Raw genomic sequence first — 18272 nt, 5'->3', positions numbered from 1 at the left:
ATGAGAGTAAGGTACCCAGGGATTGGCAGAGAGCATGCATAGTTCCTTTGTATAAAGGCAAAGGGAATAAAAGAGTGCAAAAATTATAGGGGAATAAGTCTGTTGAGTATACGTACCTGGTAAAGTGTATGGTAGAGTTATTGAAAGAATTAAGAGTAAGAAGGAGAATAGGATAGCAGATGAACAAGGAGGCTTTAGGAAAGGTAAGGGGTGTGTAGACCAAATGTTTACAGTGAAACATATAGGTGAACAGTATTTAGATAATGGTAAAGAAGTTTTTGTGGCATTTATGGATTTGGAATAGGCATATGACAGGGTGGATAGGGAGGCAATGTGGCAGATGTTGCAGGTGTATGGTATAGGAGGTAGACTGAATATTAAAATGGTATAAAATACCGACAGGTTGTTAGGTAAGACACACATGCAACATTTAGGTATCTTTATTTTGAAACGTTTCGCCTACACAGTAGGCTTCTTCAGTCGAGTACAGAAAAGTTGATAGAAGCAGAAGAGATGTGAAGACGATGTAATCAGTCCATTACCCTTGAAGTTTTGAGGTGGTCAGTCCCTCAGTACTCAACTGAAGAAGCCTACTGTGTAGGCGAAATGTTTCGAGATAAAGATACCTAACTGTTGCATATGTGTCTTACCTAACAACCTGTCGGTATTTTATACCATTTTAATATTCACTCTGTCAGACACTGCAACACAAGGGTATCTTGGTACAGAACAGAAAACAACTTGGACAACTTCTACTAGTGAGAATGGCTGGATCTGAGAGGGACACGACCTTCCAACGACTACATTCTTACCTCTACTAGTGGTCTACATCTCACCTCCTGGTGATATATAAGGCTCCATCCTGTCACTTCAACTCCATATTGTTTCAGACTATGGAACAATACTCTTCTCTAGACTGAGGGACTGACCACCTCAAAACTTCACGGGTGATGGACTGATTACATCGTCTTCACGTCTCTTCTGCTCCTATCAACTTTTCTGTACTCGACTGAAGAAGCCTACTGTGTAGGCGAAACGTTTCAAAATAAAGATACTTAACTGTTGCATATGTGTCTTACTAACAACATAGGAGGTAGGTTACTGAAAGCAGTGGAGAGTTTTTATGAGGATAGTGAGTCTCAGGTTAGTGTGTGTAGGAGAGAGGGAGATTATTTCCCAGTAAAAGTAGGCCTTAGTCAAGGATGTGTGATAGTCACCTGTCTCATTGTTTTCTGTGTTGGGAAATGTATATTTCATGTAAAAAAATTATTTTGTTTAATACTTTTGGGTGTCTGGAACGGATTAATTGGATTTCCATTATTTCTTATGGGGAAATTTAATTTGGATAACAACAGAATCGGTTAAAGACAAGTTCTCTGAAATGGATTAATGTTGTTAACTGAGGGTCCAATGTATTTAGGTACAGGTACACAAGTATTATTATCAGAACACATATAAAATATGCAACAACTTTAAAACACTTGAAATTTTTGAAAGTTTCTAGACATAATAGAGATGTGTTCATGGAGAATGTAAAGAAACTGGTTGGTGCACGCCGTATTAGGAGGACAGGTTGCCGTATGGCGAGTTTTGGTCACAATTTGAAATCGCTGTATTAGCGGAACGCTGTAAAGTGGGGCTCTACTGTATTGCTGTTTGTCACTAAGGTAAGACTTTAAATACGCGAGTGCTTGGCCTTTGAAACTGTAATGATGAAGTTTATGAAGTAGGATGCTCTGGTCTACTATATCAAAAGCTTTCCTTAGGTCAATGAAGTCCTAATAGATATTCATTTCTTTCACTTGTTGTGTACAGTAGGTCTAGCATTTTTATAATTGCATTATTGTGCTCTTGTTTCTCCTAAAGCCAAACTGGGAGGGGTTGACAATGCTTTGTAATGTTAAGAGGAATATAATCTCTTGTGTATGAGTTTCTCAAAGATTCTGGATAGCAAAAGCAAGTCTGATATTAGCCTATAGCTGTTTACATCTGTTGGGTCTCACCTTTGTGTATCTGAATAACCCCTTGCTATCTCAAGTCATGTCGGGAAAGTGCTGGTTTCTAGTGATTTGCTACAGAATAATGTAATGGTGGGTGATAAATCATAAGCCGCTCATTTGAACAATAGTGGTGGGATGTGAGCTAGATTTCCCGATCTATTTTTTGGTGAATTAATAATCAGGGTGACTTCAGCAGGCTTGGCAGGAGCAAGATAGAGTGATGTTGGTAAGTTTCCATTTAAGTAATCATTGGCTCAGGTATTGGTGCTTGGAATTTGACTGGTGAGACTTGATCCTATCTGTTTCAATAGGCTAGAGTTGTGGTTCATTTGGTTTAGTTAGGACAGTATCTCCAGTTTCATTCAGCTTTTGGGTGCCCAGGATCTGAGTGTGTGTCTTCCACGTCTTTTTTTTATCTCCTCTCATTTCACTCAATCTATTAGAATAGTACAGCTGATTGGACTTGTTTTATTAGCTTGGTGAAGACTGACATATAGTGTTTACTAAGTTCTTTAGTTATTAAACCCCATCTATACCGTTTCTCACATCGATGTTTCTTATCAATGGATCTGAGAATGGTGTTAGTAAGCTATGGGCAATCTAGTCATTTATTAGTGATCTGTTTAGTTTTTATAGGACAACGTTTGTTGTACAGTCTATGTATTTTATTTAGAAAGATGTCTATCCATTCATCAATACCAATGGCACTGGAAAATTCTGTAGGCCAGTTAGCTTAGCACTGCAGTGAAGTTACTCATTGATGACTCATCATGAAGTCGAAAAGGGATTTTGCTATATTTCATTGATTGATTAGAAATGTTTGTTAGGAGGAAGGTGGAGTAGTGGTCAGTAATGTTGTTTGTGACTACCCCTGATTTGAGGGGAGCTAGTATATTTGTCCATATATGGTCAACTATAGTTGCACTCATCTCAGTTTGTCTTGTTGATTTAGTTATAGCTGGTATGAGCAGTGAATTGTTCATCCTATTAATGAAATCAGTGATCGGTAGGATTGCTGGTGTCTTTTTTCTGTCTCATAAACATGTAAGATTTCAGGTACATCTTGTTACTTCTACTTACACTTAGGTCACATATAGTGGAACCTCTACTTACGAGTTTAATCCGTTCCGTGACCTTGCTCACATCTCTATTTGTTTCTTCGTCGAGTCAATTTTCCTCATATAAATTAACTGAAATGGAATTAATCTGTTCCAGTGAAATTCCAGGCACGACAAAATACTTCAATATTTCCCTAATATCAATTCTATGGCTTATTTATCTACAACAATTCATCTAATATGACATACTAAACAATATTATTAACATAGAAACATGATATATACACTAGAATGAATATGCCATTACATATGAGTAGTGGTGGTGGCGGCGGCAAAGCGACCATTATTGATGTTGGGGTGTATAGGACCACCACAGTGGCCATTCCTACTCCTGACTACATACCTTCCCATGCTTTTATTATAACAGAAAATGGAGTGTTTGTAAGGCCAACTCCATTAGATCACTACAAACATATTACAGTGGGCCCTCGCCTAACGCTATTAATCCGTTCCTGAGAGCTCAACGTTAGGCGAATTAATTTTCCCCATAAGAAATAATGGAAATCAAATTAATCCGTTCCTGACACCATAAAGTATGAACAAAAAAAAATTTTTTAAGACATGAAATATTAATTTTAATACACACAAACTGAAGACATGCACAGTTACATGACACTTACCTTTATTGAAGATCTGGAGATGATTGATGGGATGGGAGGAGGGGAGAGTGTTGATGGTGTTAATGTTTAGAAGGGGAATCCCCTTCCATTAGGACTTGAGGTGGCAAGTCCTTTTCTGGGGTTACTTCCCTTCTTCTTTTAATGCCACTAGGACCAGCTTGAGAGTCACTGGACCTCTGTCACACAACATATCTGTCCATAGAGGCCTGTACCTCCCGTTCCTTTATGACATTCCTAAAGTGTTTCACAACATTGTCAGTGTAATAGTCACCAGCACGGCTTGCAACAGCTGTCTGAGGGTGATTTTCATCAAAAAATGTTTGCATTTTAAGCCACATTGCACACATTTCCTTAATCTTTGAAGTAGGCAACTTCTTCAATTTCTCTATCCCCTCCTCCGAAGAAGTTTCCTTAGGTGTGGCCTCTTCCTGTTGAAGATGATCTAGCAGCTCATCAGTGGTTAGTTCTTCATTGTCCTCCTCCACCAACTCTTCCACATCCTCCCCACTAACCTCCAACCCCAAGGACTTACCCAATGCCACAGTGGATTCCTCAACTGACATAAGATTCCCAGGGTTAGCCTCAAACCCTTCAAAATCCCTTTTGTCTACACATTCTGGCCACAGTTTCTTCCAAGCAGAGTTCAAGGTCCTCTTAGTCACTTCCTCCCAAGCCTTACCTATAATGTTTACACATCTGAGGATGCTAAAGTGATCTCTCCAAAACTCTCTTAGAGTCAATTGAGTTTCTGAGGTCACTACAAAGCACCTTTCAAACATAACTTTTGTGTACAGTTTCTTGAAGTTAGAAATGACCTGCTGGTCCATGGGCTGCAGGAGAGGAGTGGTATTAGGAGGCAAAAACTTGCCCTTAATGAAGCTCATTTCCGCAGAAAGTCGCTCTGCCACGTCTGAAGGATGACCAGGAGCATTGTCTAATACCAGGAGGCACTTAAGGTCTAATTTTTTTTCAATTAGGTAATTTTTCACTGTGGGGGCAAATGCATGGTGTAACCAGTCATAAAAAAAGTCCCTAGTGACCCATGCCTTACTGTTTGCCCTCCACAGCACACACAAATTAGCCTTGAGGACATTGTTTTTCCTGAACACTCTGGGAGTTTCAGAGTGATACACCAATAAAGGCTTCACTTTGCAATCACCACTAACATTGGCACACATGAGAAGAGTAAGCCTATCTTTCATAGGCTTATGTCCTGGGAGTGCCTTTTCCTTCTGAGTAATGTAGGTCCTGCTTGGCATTTTCTTCCAAAACAGGCCTGTTTCGTCACAATTTAACACTTGTTCAGGTTTCAGTCCTTCACTGTCTATGTACTCCTTGAATTCCAGCACATATTTTTCAGCTGCTTTGTGGTCCGAACTGGCAGCCTCACCATGCCTTATCACACTATGTATGCCACTATGATTCTTAAATCTCTCAAACCAACCTTTGCTGGCCTTAAATTCACTCACATCATCACTAGTTACAGGCATTTTTCTAATTAAATCCTCATGCAACTTCCTAGCCTTTTCACAATATGATCTCTTGTGATGCTATCTCCTGCTATCTTATTATTATTTTATTTTTGTTTTTTTATTATCACACTGGCCGATTCCCACCAAGGCAGGGTGGCCCGAAAAAGAAAAACTTTCACCATCATTCACTCCATCACTGTCTTGCCAGAAGGGTGCTTTACACTACAGTTTTTAAACTGCAACATTAACACCCCTCCTTCAGAGTGCAGGCACTGTACTTCCCATCTCCAGGACTCAAGTCCGGCCTGCCGGTTTCCCTGAACCCCTTCATAAATGTTACTTTGCTCACACTCCAACAGCACGTCAAGTATTAAAAACCATTCGTCTCCATTCACTCCTATCAAACATGTTCACGCACGCCTGCTGGAAGTCCAAGCCCCTCGCACACAAAACCTCCTTTACCCCCTCCCTCCAACCTTTCCTAGGCCGACCCCTACCCCGCCTTCCTTCCACTACAGACTGATACACTCTTGAAGTCATTCTGTTTCGCACCATTCTCTCTACATGTCCGAACCACCTCAACAACCCTTCCTCAGCCCTCTGGACAACAGTTTTGGTAATCCCGCACCTCCTCCTAACTTCCAAACTATGAATTCTCTGCATTATATTCACACCACACATTGCCCTCAGACATGACATCTCCACTGCCTCCAGCCTTCTCCTCACTGCAACATTCATCACCCATGCTTCACACCCATGTAAGAGTGTTGGTATAACTATACTCTCATACATTCCCCTCTTTGCCTCCAAGGACAAAGTTCTTTGTCTCCACAGACTCCTAAGTGCACCACTCACCCTTTTCCCCTCATCAATTCTATGATTCACCTCATCCTTCATAGACCCATCCGCTGACACGTCCACTCCCAAATATCTGAATACATTCACCTCCTCCATACTCTCTCCCTCCAATCTGATATCCAACCTTTCATCACCTAATCTTTTTGTTATCCTCATAACCTTACTCTTTCCTGTATTCACTTTTAATTTTCTTCTTTTGCACACCCTACCAAATTCATCCATCAATCTCTGCAACTTCTCTTCAGAATCTCCCAAGAGCACAGTGTCATCAGCAAAGAGCAACTGTGACAACTCCCACTTTATGTGTGATTCTTGATCTTTTAACTCCACGCCTCTTGTCAAGACCCTCGCATTTACTTCTCTTACAACCCCATCTATAAATATATTAAACAACCACGGTGACATCACACATCCTTGTTTAAGGCCTACTTTTACTGGGAAATAATTTCCCTCTTTCCTATGTACTCTAACTTGAGCCTCACTATCCTTGTAAAAACTCTTCACTGCTTTCAGTAACCTACCTCCTACAGCATACACCTGCAACATCTGCCACATTGCCCCCCTATCCACCCTGTCATACGCCTTTTCCAAATCCATAAATGCCACAAAGACCTCTTTAGCCTTATCTAAATACTGTTCACTTATATGTTTCACTGTAAACACCTGGTCCACACACCCCCTACCTTTCCTAAAGCCTCCTTGTTCATCTGCTATCCTATTCTCAGTCCTACTTTTAATCCTTTCAATAATAACTCTACCATACACTTTACCAGGTATACTCAACAGACTTATCCCCCTATAATTTTTGCACTCTCTTTTGTCCCCTTTGCCTTTATACAAAGGAACTATGCATGCTCTCTGCCAATCCCCAGGTACCTTACCCTCTTCCATACATTTATTAAATAACTGCACCAACCACTCCAAAACTCTATCCCCACCTGCTTTAACATTTCTATCTTTATCCCATCAATCCCGGCTGCCTTACCCCCTTTCATTTTACCTGCCGCCTCACGAACTTCCCCCACACTCACAACTGGCTCTTCCTCACTCCTACAAGATGCTATTCCTCCTTGCCCTATACAAGAAATCACAGCTTCCCTATCTTCATCAACATTTAACAATTCCTCAAAATATTCCCTCCATCTTCCCAATACCTCTAACTCTCCATTTAATAACTCTCCTCTCCTATTTTTAACTGACAAATCCATTTGTTCTCTAGGCTTCCTTAACTTGTTTATCTCACTCCAAAACTTTTTCTTATTTTCAACAAAATTTGTTGATAACATTTCACCCACTCTCTCATTTGCTCTCTTTTTACATTGCTTCACCACTCTCTTAACCTCTCTCTTTTTCTCCATATACGTACTCTTCCTTCTTCTTATTCTTTTTAGTAATCTTTACAGGAAAAGGGGTTACTAGCCCATTGTTCCCGGCATTTTAGTTGACTTTTACAACACACATGGCTTACGGAGGAAAGATTCTTATTACACTTCCCCATGGATATAAAAGGAAAATTAATAAGACCAAGAACTATTAAGATAAAATCAAAGAAAACTCAGATGAGTGTGTATGAATAAATGTGTATATGTATGTGTAGTGTGACCTAAGTGTAAGTAGAAGTAGCAAGACATGCCTGTAATCTTGCATATTTATGAGACAGACAAAAGACACCAGCAATCCTACCATCATGTAAAACAATCACAGGCTTTCGTTTTACACTCACTTGTCAGGACGGTAGTACCTCCCTGGGTGGTTGCAGGGTAATATTTAGTGAAGGGATTCAGGGAAACCGGTTATTTTCATATAGTCGGACTTGAGTCCTGGAAATGGGAAGTACAATGCCTGCACTTTAAAGGAGGGGTTTGGGATATTGGCAGTTTGGAGGGATATGTTGTGTATCTTTATATGTGTATGCTTCTAGACTGTTGTATTCTGAGCACCTCTGCAAAAACAGTGATAATGTGTGAGTGTGGTGAAAGTGTTGAATGATGATGAAAGTATTTTCTTTTTGGGGATTTTCTTTCTTTTTTGGGTCACCCTGCCTCGGTGGGAGACGGCCGACTTGTTGAAAAAAAAAAAAAAAAACGTACTCTTCCCTCCTTGCATCACTTCTATCTGTTTTACATTTATCCACACCAATAACAGTCTCTCAACATCTTCTATCACTTGCGATCTCTGTTTCAAAAACAAAGTTGCACCTTTGGCAAGAACAGCTTCCTTGATTGTCGTTTTCTTGACCACAATAGTAGCGATGGTTGATTGGGGTTTTGTGTACAACCTGGCCAGCTCGGAGACACGCACTCCACTTTCATACTTAGCAATGATCTCTTTCTTCATATCCCTAGTAATTCTCACTCTTTTTGCTGTAGGGTTGGCACTAGAAGCTTTCTTGGGGCCCATGGTGACTTATTTTGCAGGTGCAATCACTAAAAAGGCTGTGATAATATGAAATGTTCCGATTGTATGCTTGGAAGCGACCGCGGTGGCTGGCTTGTAAACACTGGCACCCACGGAACAAGTGAGGTGAGCTCAGGCCGCACGTGGATGCGTCTCGAACGAATCGTGTTGAGCGAGTTTTTTAGTGCTAGCCGATGCAAAATTTTTGCGTTAAAATGTATCGCTAGGCGGATTTAACGTTATGCGATGCGTTCGTTAGGCGAGGGTCCACTGTACAGTGGACCCCCGGTTAACGATATTTTTTCACTCCATAAGTATGTTCAGGTGCCAGTACTGACCGAATTTATTCCCATAAGGAATATTGTGAAGTAGATTAGTCCATTTCAGACCCCCAAACATACACGTACAAACGCACTTACATAAATACACTTACATAATTGGTCGCATTCGGAGGTAATCGTTATGCGGGGGTCCACTGTATTACAATTATTATTATAGTATTACGTATTATATTATTATTACAGTGGTACCTTGGGATACGAACAGCTCAAAACTCGAACAATGATGTAAGTGTATTTATGTAAGTGCTCGTTTAAGTGCATTTTTGGGGGTCTGAAATGGATTAATCAAATTTACATTATTCCTTATGGGAACAAATTCATTCGGTTTAGGCACTCGAACAGCCTTCTGGAACGAATTAAGTTCATATCCCGATGTACCACTGTATATGTATTATATTATATGTATTATCATTATTATTACATATTATTATTATTAATTAGTGTGTACGTATTCCTATAGTAATACTCTTGCTTACCAATTGGAATTTTTATTCACACAAAAAATAGAAGATTTACTGTTATGCAGACTACTGCATTAGTGTAAAAGTTGTATAAATAATGTCAACCCATTTGTGACTGAGTATGAGACTGGCCAGGTGGACACGTATTGGACGGTGATGTCATTTGTTTACTCTTGAACATCACCAGAGAATCGAACATTTCTGCTACTATGAGCTCAATTTCAAGGTACTTTTCATTGTGAAAGCAATCAAAATCATATCTATTTCTGTAATATATCTTCCATTCTATCAAACGAGACCAAAAAAATGTAAATAAAACTATAAAAACCATGTGAAAATATACTGCTAAGGGGCAGCTAATGGCTGAGAGTGAACTCTGTTATTTATGGTCCGATTTCTTTCAATTTTGGTGTACATTAACCCCTTGAGGGTCCGTGCCGTAGATCTACGGCTTTAAGTTGAGGGTCCAAACGGTAGATCTAAGTCATGAGCTCAGCTCACTCTGATAAGCTGTGAGCGGTAAATTTTGGCATTGATATGAGAGAATACATCTATGTGGTATGTGTACACCACATAAAACAAATCCTGCAGCACACAGTGCATAATGAGAGGAAAAAAACAGACCGTAATTTTCTATTAAAACAGCGAATTTGTAGTGTTTTTTCGTGTTTTTTATACTTGTATTTGCGATTTCTTGGTCTCATTTGATAGAATGGAAGACATATTACAGAAACAGAGATGATTTTGATTGGTTTTAATACTGGAAATGGCTTGAAACTGAGCTCAAAGTAGCGGAAATGTTAAATTTTTGCTGATGTTCAAGAGTAAACAAATGACCTCACACGTCTAAAACACGCATGCTGGTGGGTCTAATATACATTCACAAATGTGGTGTTATTATTTATACAATTATTACAATATTGCATAACAGTAAATCTTCTATTTTTTGGTTTGAATAAAAAATCATTTTGTGAATAAAAAATCAAAATGGAATTCATTAGCAAAGCCTGAAAACGTAACTAATGAGCAGAGGAAATGTTAGTTTAGTGCCAGGAATGCCTGCATTGTTTATTCTGGCCCCTATTTTGAAATTGGAGTATTTTGAACTTTGCATTAAATTGGCAAAATTACCAAATTCTGATCACTTTATTTTGTAGTTGAAACAGTTGACTTGGCGAATTCTTGTGTTCAGTCGATAGAATAGAAGTAATACTAGTGAAATAGCTAAGAATCTGGTCGACTGGAATAATGTAATTGGCCTAAAATGGGAGTCAAAGTTCGCAAAATCGCCAATGCGTAAATATCGCTGAGAGATCAAAATTCGTGAGAGCATAATTTCGTCTATTTTTCATCAAATTTCTTTCTTTTTGTTTTATTACCTTCAGAAAAAGATTCTCTACCATTTCATAAGAAAAAGTAACAAAATTATCTTTTGAAAATTCTTGGACACTGGAGCACCCTTTGAAATCTGGCCTCTGGACCCTGTAAGGGTTAAGAAGCATCTTTCCATCATACATTGCCCAAGTTTCACTAAGATAGTCCAACAAACAACTGAAATCCAATTCCCTAGATCAAGAGCAAGAGCCCCTCACCAGCATCAAGGAACCTCCATTGAGGCCCGCTTGCATCTGGAAGCAAAAAATCGACCAAGTGACTGCTCGTATCTTGAAAAACTCGCTCGTTGGGGGCACTCGTAAGTAGAGGTTCCATTGTACATACACACCCCTCTGGGTTGTCATCTATTTTCTTACTAGTTCTTGTTCTTATTTCCTCTTATCTCCATGGAGAAGTGGAAGAGAATTCTTCCTCCGTAAACCATGGTTGTAGTAAGAGCTGACTAAAATGCCGGGAGAAAGGGGCTAGTAAACCCCTTCTCCTGTATACATTACTAAAGTTAAAAAGAGAAACTTTTGTTTTTCTTTTTTGGTCACCCTGCTTTGATGGGATACGGCCAGTTTGTTGAAAGAAGATTAAACTAAAACTTTTTTAATATCAAAAATATGACAAGCCAAACACCACAAGAAGAAATGTTTAAAACTACAGAATAATGCAACATTATTGGGTCATATAAAGGACCTTAGAGTACTGTCTAGTACTGAAACACTTCTCCAGGCTTAGGTTAAGGCCTATGAAGACCATAACCTTAAGACTCCAAGATGCTGGGTAAATTTTTGAGACTTATTTTTGGGAAAAACAGTGTCTTCAATGCCATAAAATACTGTAATACTTTTACATATAATACTTTTATTTAATAAATGTATGGGGGGAAAGAAGGTACCTACAGACTGACAGAGAGCATGCATAGTTCCTTTGTTTCTATGAGGATAGTAGGCTCAGGTTAGGGTATGTAGGAGATAGGGAAATTATTTCTCAGTAAAAGTAAGCCTTAGATAGTGATGCGTAATGTCACCATGGATGTTTAACATAAATTTATAAATGGGGTTGCAAGAGAAGTAAATGCAGGGGTGTTGGGGAAAGGTTTGGGATTGGAAGATGAAGAATCTAACACAAAGTGGGAGGTGTCACAGTTGCTGTTTGCCAATGACATTGTGCTTTTTGGAGATTCTGAAGAGGACTTGCAAAGAGTGATGGATGACTTCGGGAGGGTATGCAAACAAAGGAAATTAAAAGTGAACCAAAAAATTTAGGCAATGAAAGACTGGATATTAGATTGGAGGGAGGAAGTATGGAGGAAGTGAATGTTTTCAGATATTTTGATGTGGACTTGTCAGCAGATGGGTCTATGAAAGATGAGGTGAACCACAGAATTGGCCAGGATAAACAGGCGAGTGGTGCACTGAGGCCCCTGTGGAAACAAAGAACATTATCCATGAAGGCAAGAAAAGGAATGTTTGAGAGTATAGTGGTACCAACACTCTTACATGGGTGTGAAACATGGTTATGAATGTTGCAGAGACAAAGAGGTTGGAGGCAGTGATGTCGTGTCTGGGGGCAATGTGTGTGGTGTGAATATTATGCAGAGAATTCATAGCTTGGAGATTAGGAGGTGCGGGATTGCTAAAAGTATTATCCAGAGGGCTGAGGACGAGTTGTTGAGGTGGTTTGGACATCCAGAGAGGATGAAACAAAATAGGATGACTTAGAGGGTGTACATATCAGTAATGGATGGAAAGTGGGGTAGGGGTTCATCCATGGAACGGTTGGAGGGAGGGGGTAAAGGCGGTTTTATGCATGAGGGGTTTGGACTTCCAGTAGGCATCTGTAAGCATGTTAGATAGGAGTAGAGGCAAATGGTTTATGGGACTTGACAAACTGTTAGAGTATACTCAACAGACTTATCCCCCTTATAATTCTTATAGTCTCTCTCATCCTCCTTTCCTTTATACAGCACCAAGGAACTATATGTGCTCTCTGACAATCCTTAGGTAAATAATGCACATATATCTTACCATCTTCAAATTCCTGTGCCATAATAGATGATATACGATTGTCCCACTCCTCTCCCAAATCATCCGTTGCCAGTAGGACCGAACTTGCACCTTCAAAACTTGAGACATTTCCTGAAGAGTTACTTCCCCCATCAAAAGAGTCCAGCATACGACCAACATCTCTAACTTGACTAGCATTCATAGAGATAACTGGTAAACAGCATTCATCCTTGTCTTTGCGTTCTCGACACTTCTGAGCATACCAAAGACCTGTAAAAAAGAAACAATTACTACATATACCTAAATATAACCCACCTCCACAAATAGGCCAACCTTTAATATTTTGCCAAAAACTCCTTAATTTTTCATATATCTCACAGATAAGTCTACCTTAAGGAGCAAGTTGTTCAACCCCTTCTGATAAATTACTAAATTTAAAAAGAGAAACTTTCGTTGTTCTTTTTTGGGCCACCCTGCCTCAGTGGGATGCAACCAGTTTATTGAAAGTAGTAGTAGTCTACCCTAGTGTTTGAGGGACTTTAAAAATGGGTCCAAAGGTACTAATTCAAAATATATTCTAGTGAAAACTTGGCAAAAAAAAAAAAAAAAAAAAAAAAAAAAAAAAAAAAAAAAAAAAAAAAAAAAAATAATGTGGCAATTGATGAACAAATAAAGGAGTATTGAACGACATCTCCAAAAATATTTCCCCCGCAAAAAAAAAAAAAAAAAAAAAACTTCTGAAGTGGAGAATCTTTTTCTGAAGGTAATTACACCAAAAATACAAAATTAGATGGAATATTTACAGGATTATGCTGGAGCAAAGTTAGCAGTCTTGGTGCAATTTACGCACCATCTGTTTTGCCCACCAAGTCCAATTTTAGGTCAATTCCATTGAACCAGTCGTCCAGATTCTTAGCTATTTTGCTAGTACATGTATATCTTCCAATCTATCAACTGAGCACAAGAAACCACCCATTCAACTATCCAATAAAGTATCAGAATTTGGTATCTTGGCCAATTTCACACCAAATTAAAAAATGCCAATTTAAGGAGTCCATAATAAATAATGGAGAGTAGGTTGGTAGACAGCAACCACCCAGGGAGGTACTACCGTCCTGCCAAGTGAGTGTAAAACGAAAGCCTGTAATTGTTTTACATGATGGTAGGATTGCTGGTGTCTTTTGTCTGTCTCATAAATATGCAAGATTACAGGTACGTCTTGCTACTTCTACTTACACTTAGGTCACACTACACATACATGTAAACGTTTATTTATACACACTCATCTGAGTTTTCTTTGATTTTATCTTAATAGTTCTTGGTCTTATTACTTTTCCTTTTATATCCATGGGGAAGTGGAATAAGAATCTTTCCTCCGTAAGCCATGCGTGTTGTAAAAGTCAACTAAAATGCCGGGAACAATGGGCTAGTAACCCCTTTTCCTGTAAAGATTACTAAAAAGAATAAGAAGAAGAAAATTGTCAAAGTGGGAAGTCTGAATGTGCATGGATGTTGTGCAAATGATAAGAAAGAGATGAATGTGGATGTTATGAATGAGAAGAAACTGGATGTCCTGGCTTTAAGTGAAACAAAGCTGAAGGGGGTGGGAGAGTTTCAATGGAGAGGAATAAATGGGATTAGGACAGGGGTTTCAAATAAAGAAGGAGTAGCAATAATGTTGAAGGATAAGCTATGGCAGGAAAAGAGGGACTACAAATGTATAAATTCAAGGATTATGTGGAGTAAAATAAAGATTGGATGTGAAAAGTGGGTTACAGTAAGCGTGTATGCACCTGGAGAAGAGAGAAGTGTAGAGGAGAGAGAGAGATTCTGGGAAATGTTGAGTGAATGCGTGGGGAGTTTTGAATCAAGTGTGAGAGTAATGGTGGTTGGGGATTTCAATGCTGAAGTGGGTAAAAATGTTATGGAGGGAGTAGTAGGTAATTTTGGGGTGCCAGGGGTAAATGTAAATGGGGAGCCTTTAATTGAGCTATGTGTAGAAAGAAATTTGGTAATAAGTAATACATATTTTATGAAAAAGAGGATAAATAAATATAGTACAAGGTATGATGTAACACGTAATGAAAGTAGTTTGTTAGATTATGTATTGGTGGATAAAAGGTTGATGGGTAGGCTCCAGGATGTACATGTTTATAGAGGGGCAACTGATATATCGGATCATTATTTAGTTGTAGCTACAGTTAAAGTAAGAGGTAGATGGGAAAAGAGGAAGGTGGCAACAACAAGTAAGAGGGAGGTGAAAGTGTATAAACTAAGGGAGGAGGAAGTTCGGGCGAGATATAAGCGAATATTGGCAGAAAGGTGGGCTAGTGCAAAGATGAGTAGTGGGGGGGGGGGGGGGTTGAAGAGGGTTGGAATAGTTTTAAAAATGCGGTATTAGAATGTGGGGCAGAAGTTTGTGGTTACAGGAGGGTGGGGGCAGGAGGAAAGAGGAGTGATTGGTGGAATGATGAAGTAAAGGGTGTGATAAAAGAGAAAAAGGTAGCTTATGAGAGGTTTTTACAAAGCAGAAGTGTTATAAGAAGAGCAGAGTATATGGAGAGTAAAAGAAAGGTGAAGAGAGTGGTGAGAGAGTGCAAAAGGAGAGCAGATGAAAGAGTGGGAGAGGCACTGTCAAGAAATTTTAATGAAAATAAGAAAAAATTTTGGAGTGAGTTAAACAAGTTAAGAAAGCCTAGGGAAAGTATGAATTTGTCAGTTAAAAACAGAGTAGGGGAGTTAGTAGATGGGGAGAGGGAGATATTAGGTAGATGGCGAGAATATTTTGAGGAACTTTTAAATGTTGAGGAAGAAAGGGAGGCGGTAATTTCATGCACTGGCCAGGGAGGTATACCATCTTTTAGGAGTGAAGAAGAGCAGAATGTAAGTGTGGTGGAGGTACGCGAGGCATTATGTAGAATGAGAGGGGGTAAAGCAGCTGGAACTGATGGGATCATGACAGAAATGTTAAAAGCAGGGGGGTATATAGTGTTGGAGTGGTTGGTACTTTTGTTTAATAAATGTATGAAAGAGGGGAAGGTACCTAGGGATTGGCGGAGAGCATGTATAGTCCCTTTATATAAAGGGAAAGGGGACAAAAGAGATTGTAAAAATTATAGAGGAATAAGTTTACTGAGTATACCAGGAAAAGTATACGGTAGGGTTATAATTGAAAGAATTAGAGGTAAGACAGAATGTAGAATTGCGGATGAGCAAGGAGGCTTCAGAGTGGGTAGGGGATGTGTAGATCAAGTGTTTGCATTGAAGCATATATGTGAACAGTATTTAGATAAAGGTAGGGAAGTTTTTATTGCATTTATGGATTTAGAAAAGGCATGTGATAGAGTGGATAGAGGAGCAATGTGGCAGATGTTGCAAGTATATGGAACAGGTGGTAAGTTACTAAATGCTGTAAAGAGCTTTTATGAGGATGGTGAGGCTCAGGTTAGGGTGTGTAGAAGAGAGGGAGAATACTTCCCGATAAAAGTAGGTCTTAGACAGGGATGTGTAATGTCACCATGGTTGTTTAATATATTTATAGATGGGGTTGTAAAAGAAGTAAATGCTAGGGTGTTCGGGAGAGGGGTGGGATTAAATTATGGGGAATCAAATTCAAAATGGGAATTGACACAGTTACTTTTTGCTGATGATACTGTGTTTATGGGAGATTCTAAAGAAAAATTGCAAAGGTTAGTGGATGAGTTTGAGAATGTGTGTAAAGTTAGAAAGTTGAAAGTGAACATAGAAAAGAGTAAGGTGATGAGGGTATCAAATGATTTAGATAAAGAAAAATTGGATATCAAATTGGGGAGGAGGAGTATGGAAGAAGTGAATGTTTTCAGATACTTGGGAGTTGACGTGTCGGCGGATGGATTTATGAAGGATGAGGTTAATCATAGAATTGATGAGGGAAAAAAGGCGAGTGGTGCATTGAGGTATATGTGGAGTCAAAAAACGTTATCTATGGAGGCAAAGAAGGGAATGTATGAAAGTATAGTAGTACCAACACTCTTATATGGATGTGAAGCTTGGGTGGTAAATGCAACAGCGAGGAGACAGTTGGAGGCAGTGGAGATGTCCTGTCTAAGGGCAATGTGTGGTGTAAATATTATGCAGAAAATTCGGAGTGTGGAAATTAGGAGGTGTGGAGTTAATAAAAGCATTAGTCAGAGGGCAGAAGAGGGGTTGTTGAGGTGGTTTGGTCATTTAGAGAGAATGGATCAAAGTAGAATGACATGGAAAGCATATAAATCTATAGGGGAAGGAAAGAGGGGTAGGGGTCGTCCTCGAAAGGGTTGGAAAGAGGGAGTAAAGGAGGTTTTGTGGGCGAGGGGCTTGGACTTCCAGCAAGCGTGCATGAGCGTGTTAGATAGGAGTGAATGGAGACGAATGATACTTGGGACCTGACGATCTGTTGGAGTGTGAGCAGGGTAATATTTAGTGAAGGGATTCAGGGAAACCGGTTATTTTCATATAGTCGGACTTGAGTCCTGGAAATGGGAAATACAATGCCTGCACTTTAAAGGAGGGGTTTGGGATATTGGCAGTTTGGAGGGATATGTTGTGTATCTTTATACGTATATGCTTCTAAACTGTTGTATTCTGAGCACCTCTGCAAAAGCAGTGATTATGTGTGAGTGTGGTGAAAGTGTTGAATGATGATGAAAGTATTTTCTTTTTGGGGATTTTCTTTCTTTTTTGGGTCACCCTGCCTCGGTGGGAGACGACCGACTTGTTGAGGAGAAAAAAAAAAAAAAAAAAATCCTGGCAATAAAACCCAAGTTCCTCTTCTCATTAGTCATGTCCCCAGCCCTCTTACATTACACTTGTCTTCCATTCCGAATTCTTATTTACACAAAAAATAGAAGATTTACTCTATTTCTCGGATAATAAAATATAACCAGTAAAGAATGATCATAGTTTACAGTACACCAATAATTGAATTAGACCTAATAACAACTCATAGAACAGACTGAGGGTTGTAGGGGGCTTTACCCATCCTCTGGAATATCAACAAAAATCAAATATTTCTGCTACTTCGAGCTCAGTTTCAAGCTACTTCCAGTCCTGAATCCAATCATGCCTATTTAGAAATATGTCATCCATTCTATCAATACCAAGAAATGAATACCCCCCCCAAAAAAAAAAAAAAAAGATACACCACAAAGTCACTACAGCCTCTCCTCACTTAGTGATGAACTCACTTACCAATGCCTCGGACTTACGACAGGCTCTCTGACCAGTATTCATTCCTAAATATTGTATATTTGAGCTGATTTCCTCTATTCTGTTTATTTCAATATACAGTACACCACTGTATAAACATTTAAAAATATACCAAAAGTGTTATAAATGGTGCAAAGGTGACATTAACCCTTTCGGGGTTTCCGACGTACTAGTACGGCTTACGCACCAGGGTTATTGATATACTAGTACGCCTAAATTCTAGCGCCTTCAAATCTAGCAAGAGAAAGCTGGTAGGTCTACATATGAAAGAATGGGTCTATGTGGTCAGTGTGCACAGTATAAAAAAAAAAAATCCTGCAGCACACAGTGCATGAGAAAAAAAAATGACCATGTTTTTGGTTTAAAACAGCGACTTTGCACTGTATTTTC

The 18272-nt window shown here is 39.2% G+C and overlaps 1 protein-coding gene across 1 annotated transcript in view; it reads right to left on the bottom strand.

Moving 5' to 3' along the window:
* Window positions 1–18272, bottom strand: part of LOC138853800 (ATP-dependent DNA/RNA helicase DHX36-like) — a 50038-nt gene that overhangs the window by 7353 nt on the left and 24413 nt on the right. The window contains exon 4 of the mRNA XM_070092765.1: window positions 12678–12926. Within this exon, the coding sequence (XP_069948866.1) occupies window positions 12678–12926 (249 nt within the window). The remainder of the gene's footprint in view (window positions 1–12677; window positions 12927–18272) is intronic.

Source organism: Cherax quadricarinatus, chromosome 40, assembly GCF_038502225.1.
Source record: "Cherax quadricarinatus isolate ZL_2023a chromosome 40, ASM3850222v1, whole genome shotgun sequence".
NCBI lineage: Eukaryota > Metazoa > Arthropoda > Malacostraca > Decapoda > Parastacidae > Cherax > Cherax quadricarinatus.
The sequence above is the reverse complement of the archived record's forward strand: the minus strand, read 5'-3'. Positions and strand labels throughout refer to the sequence as shown.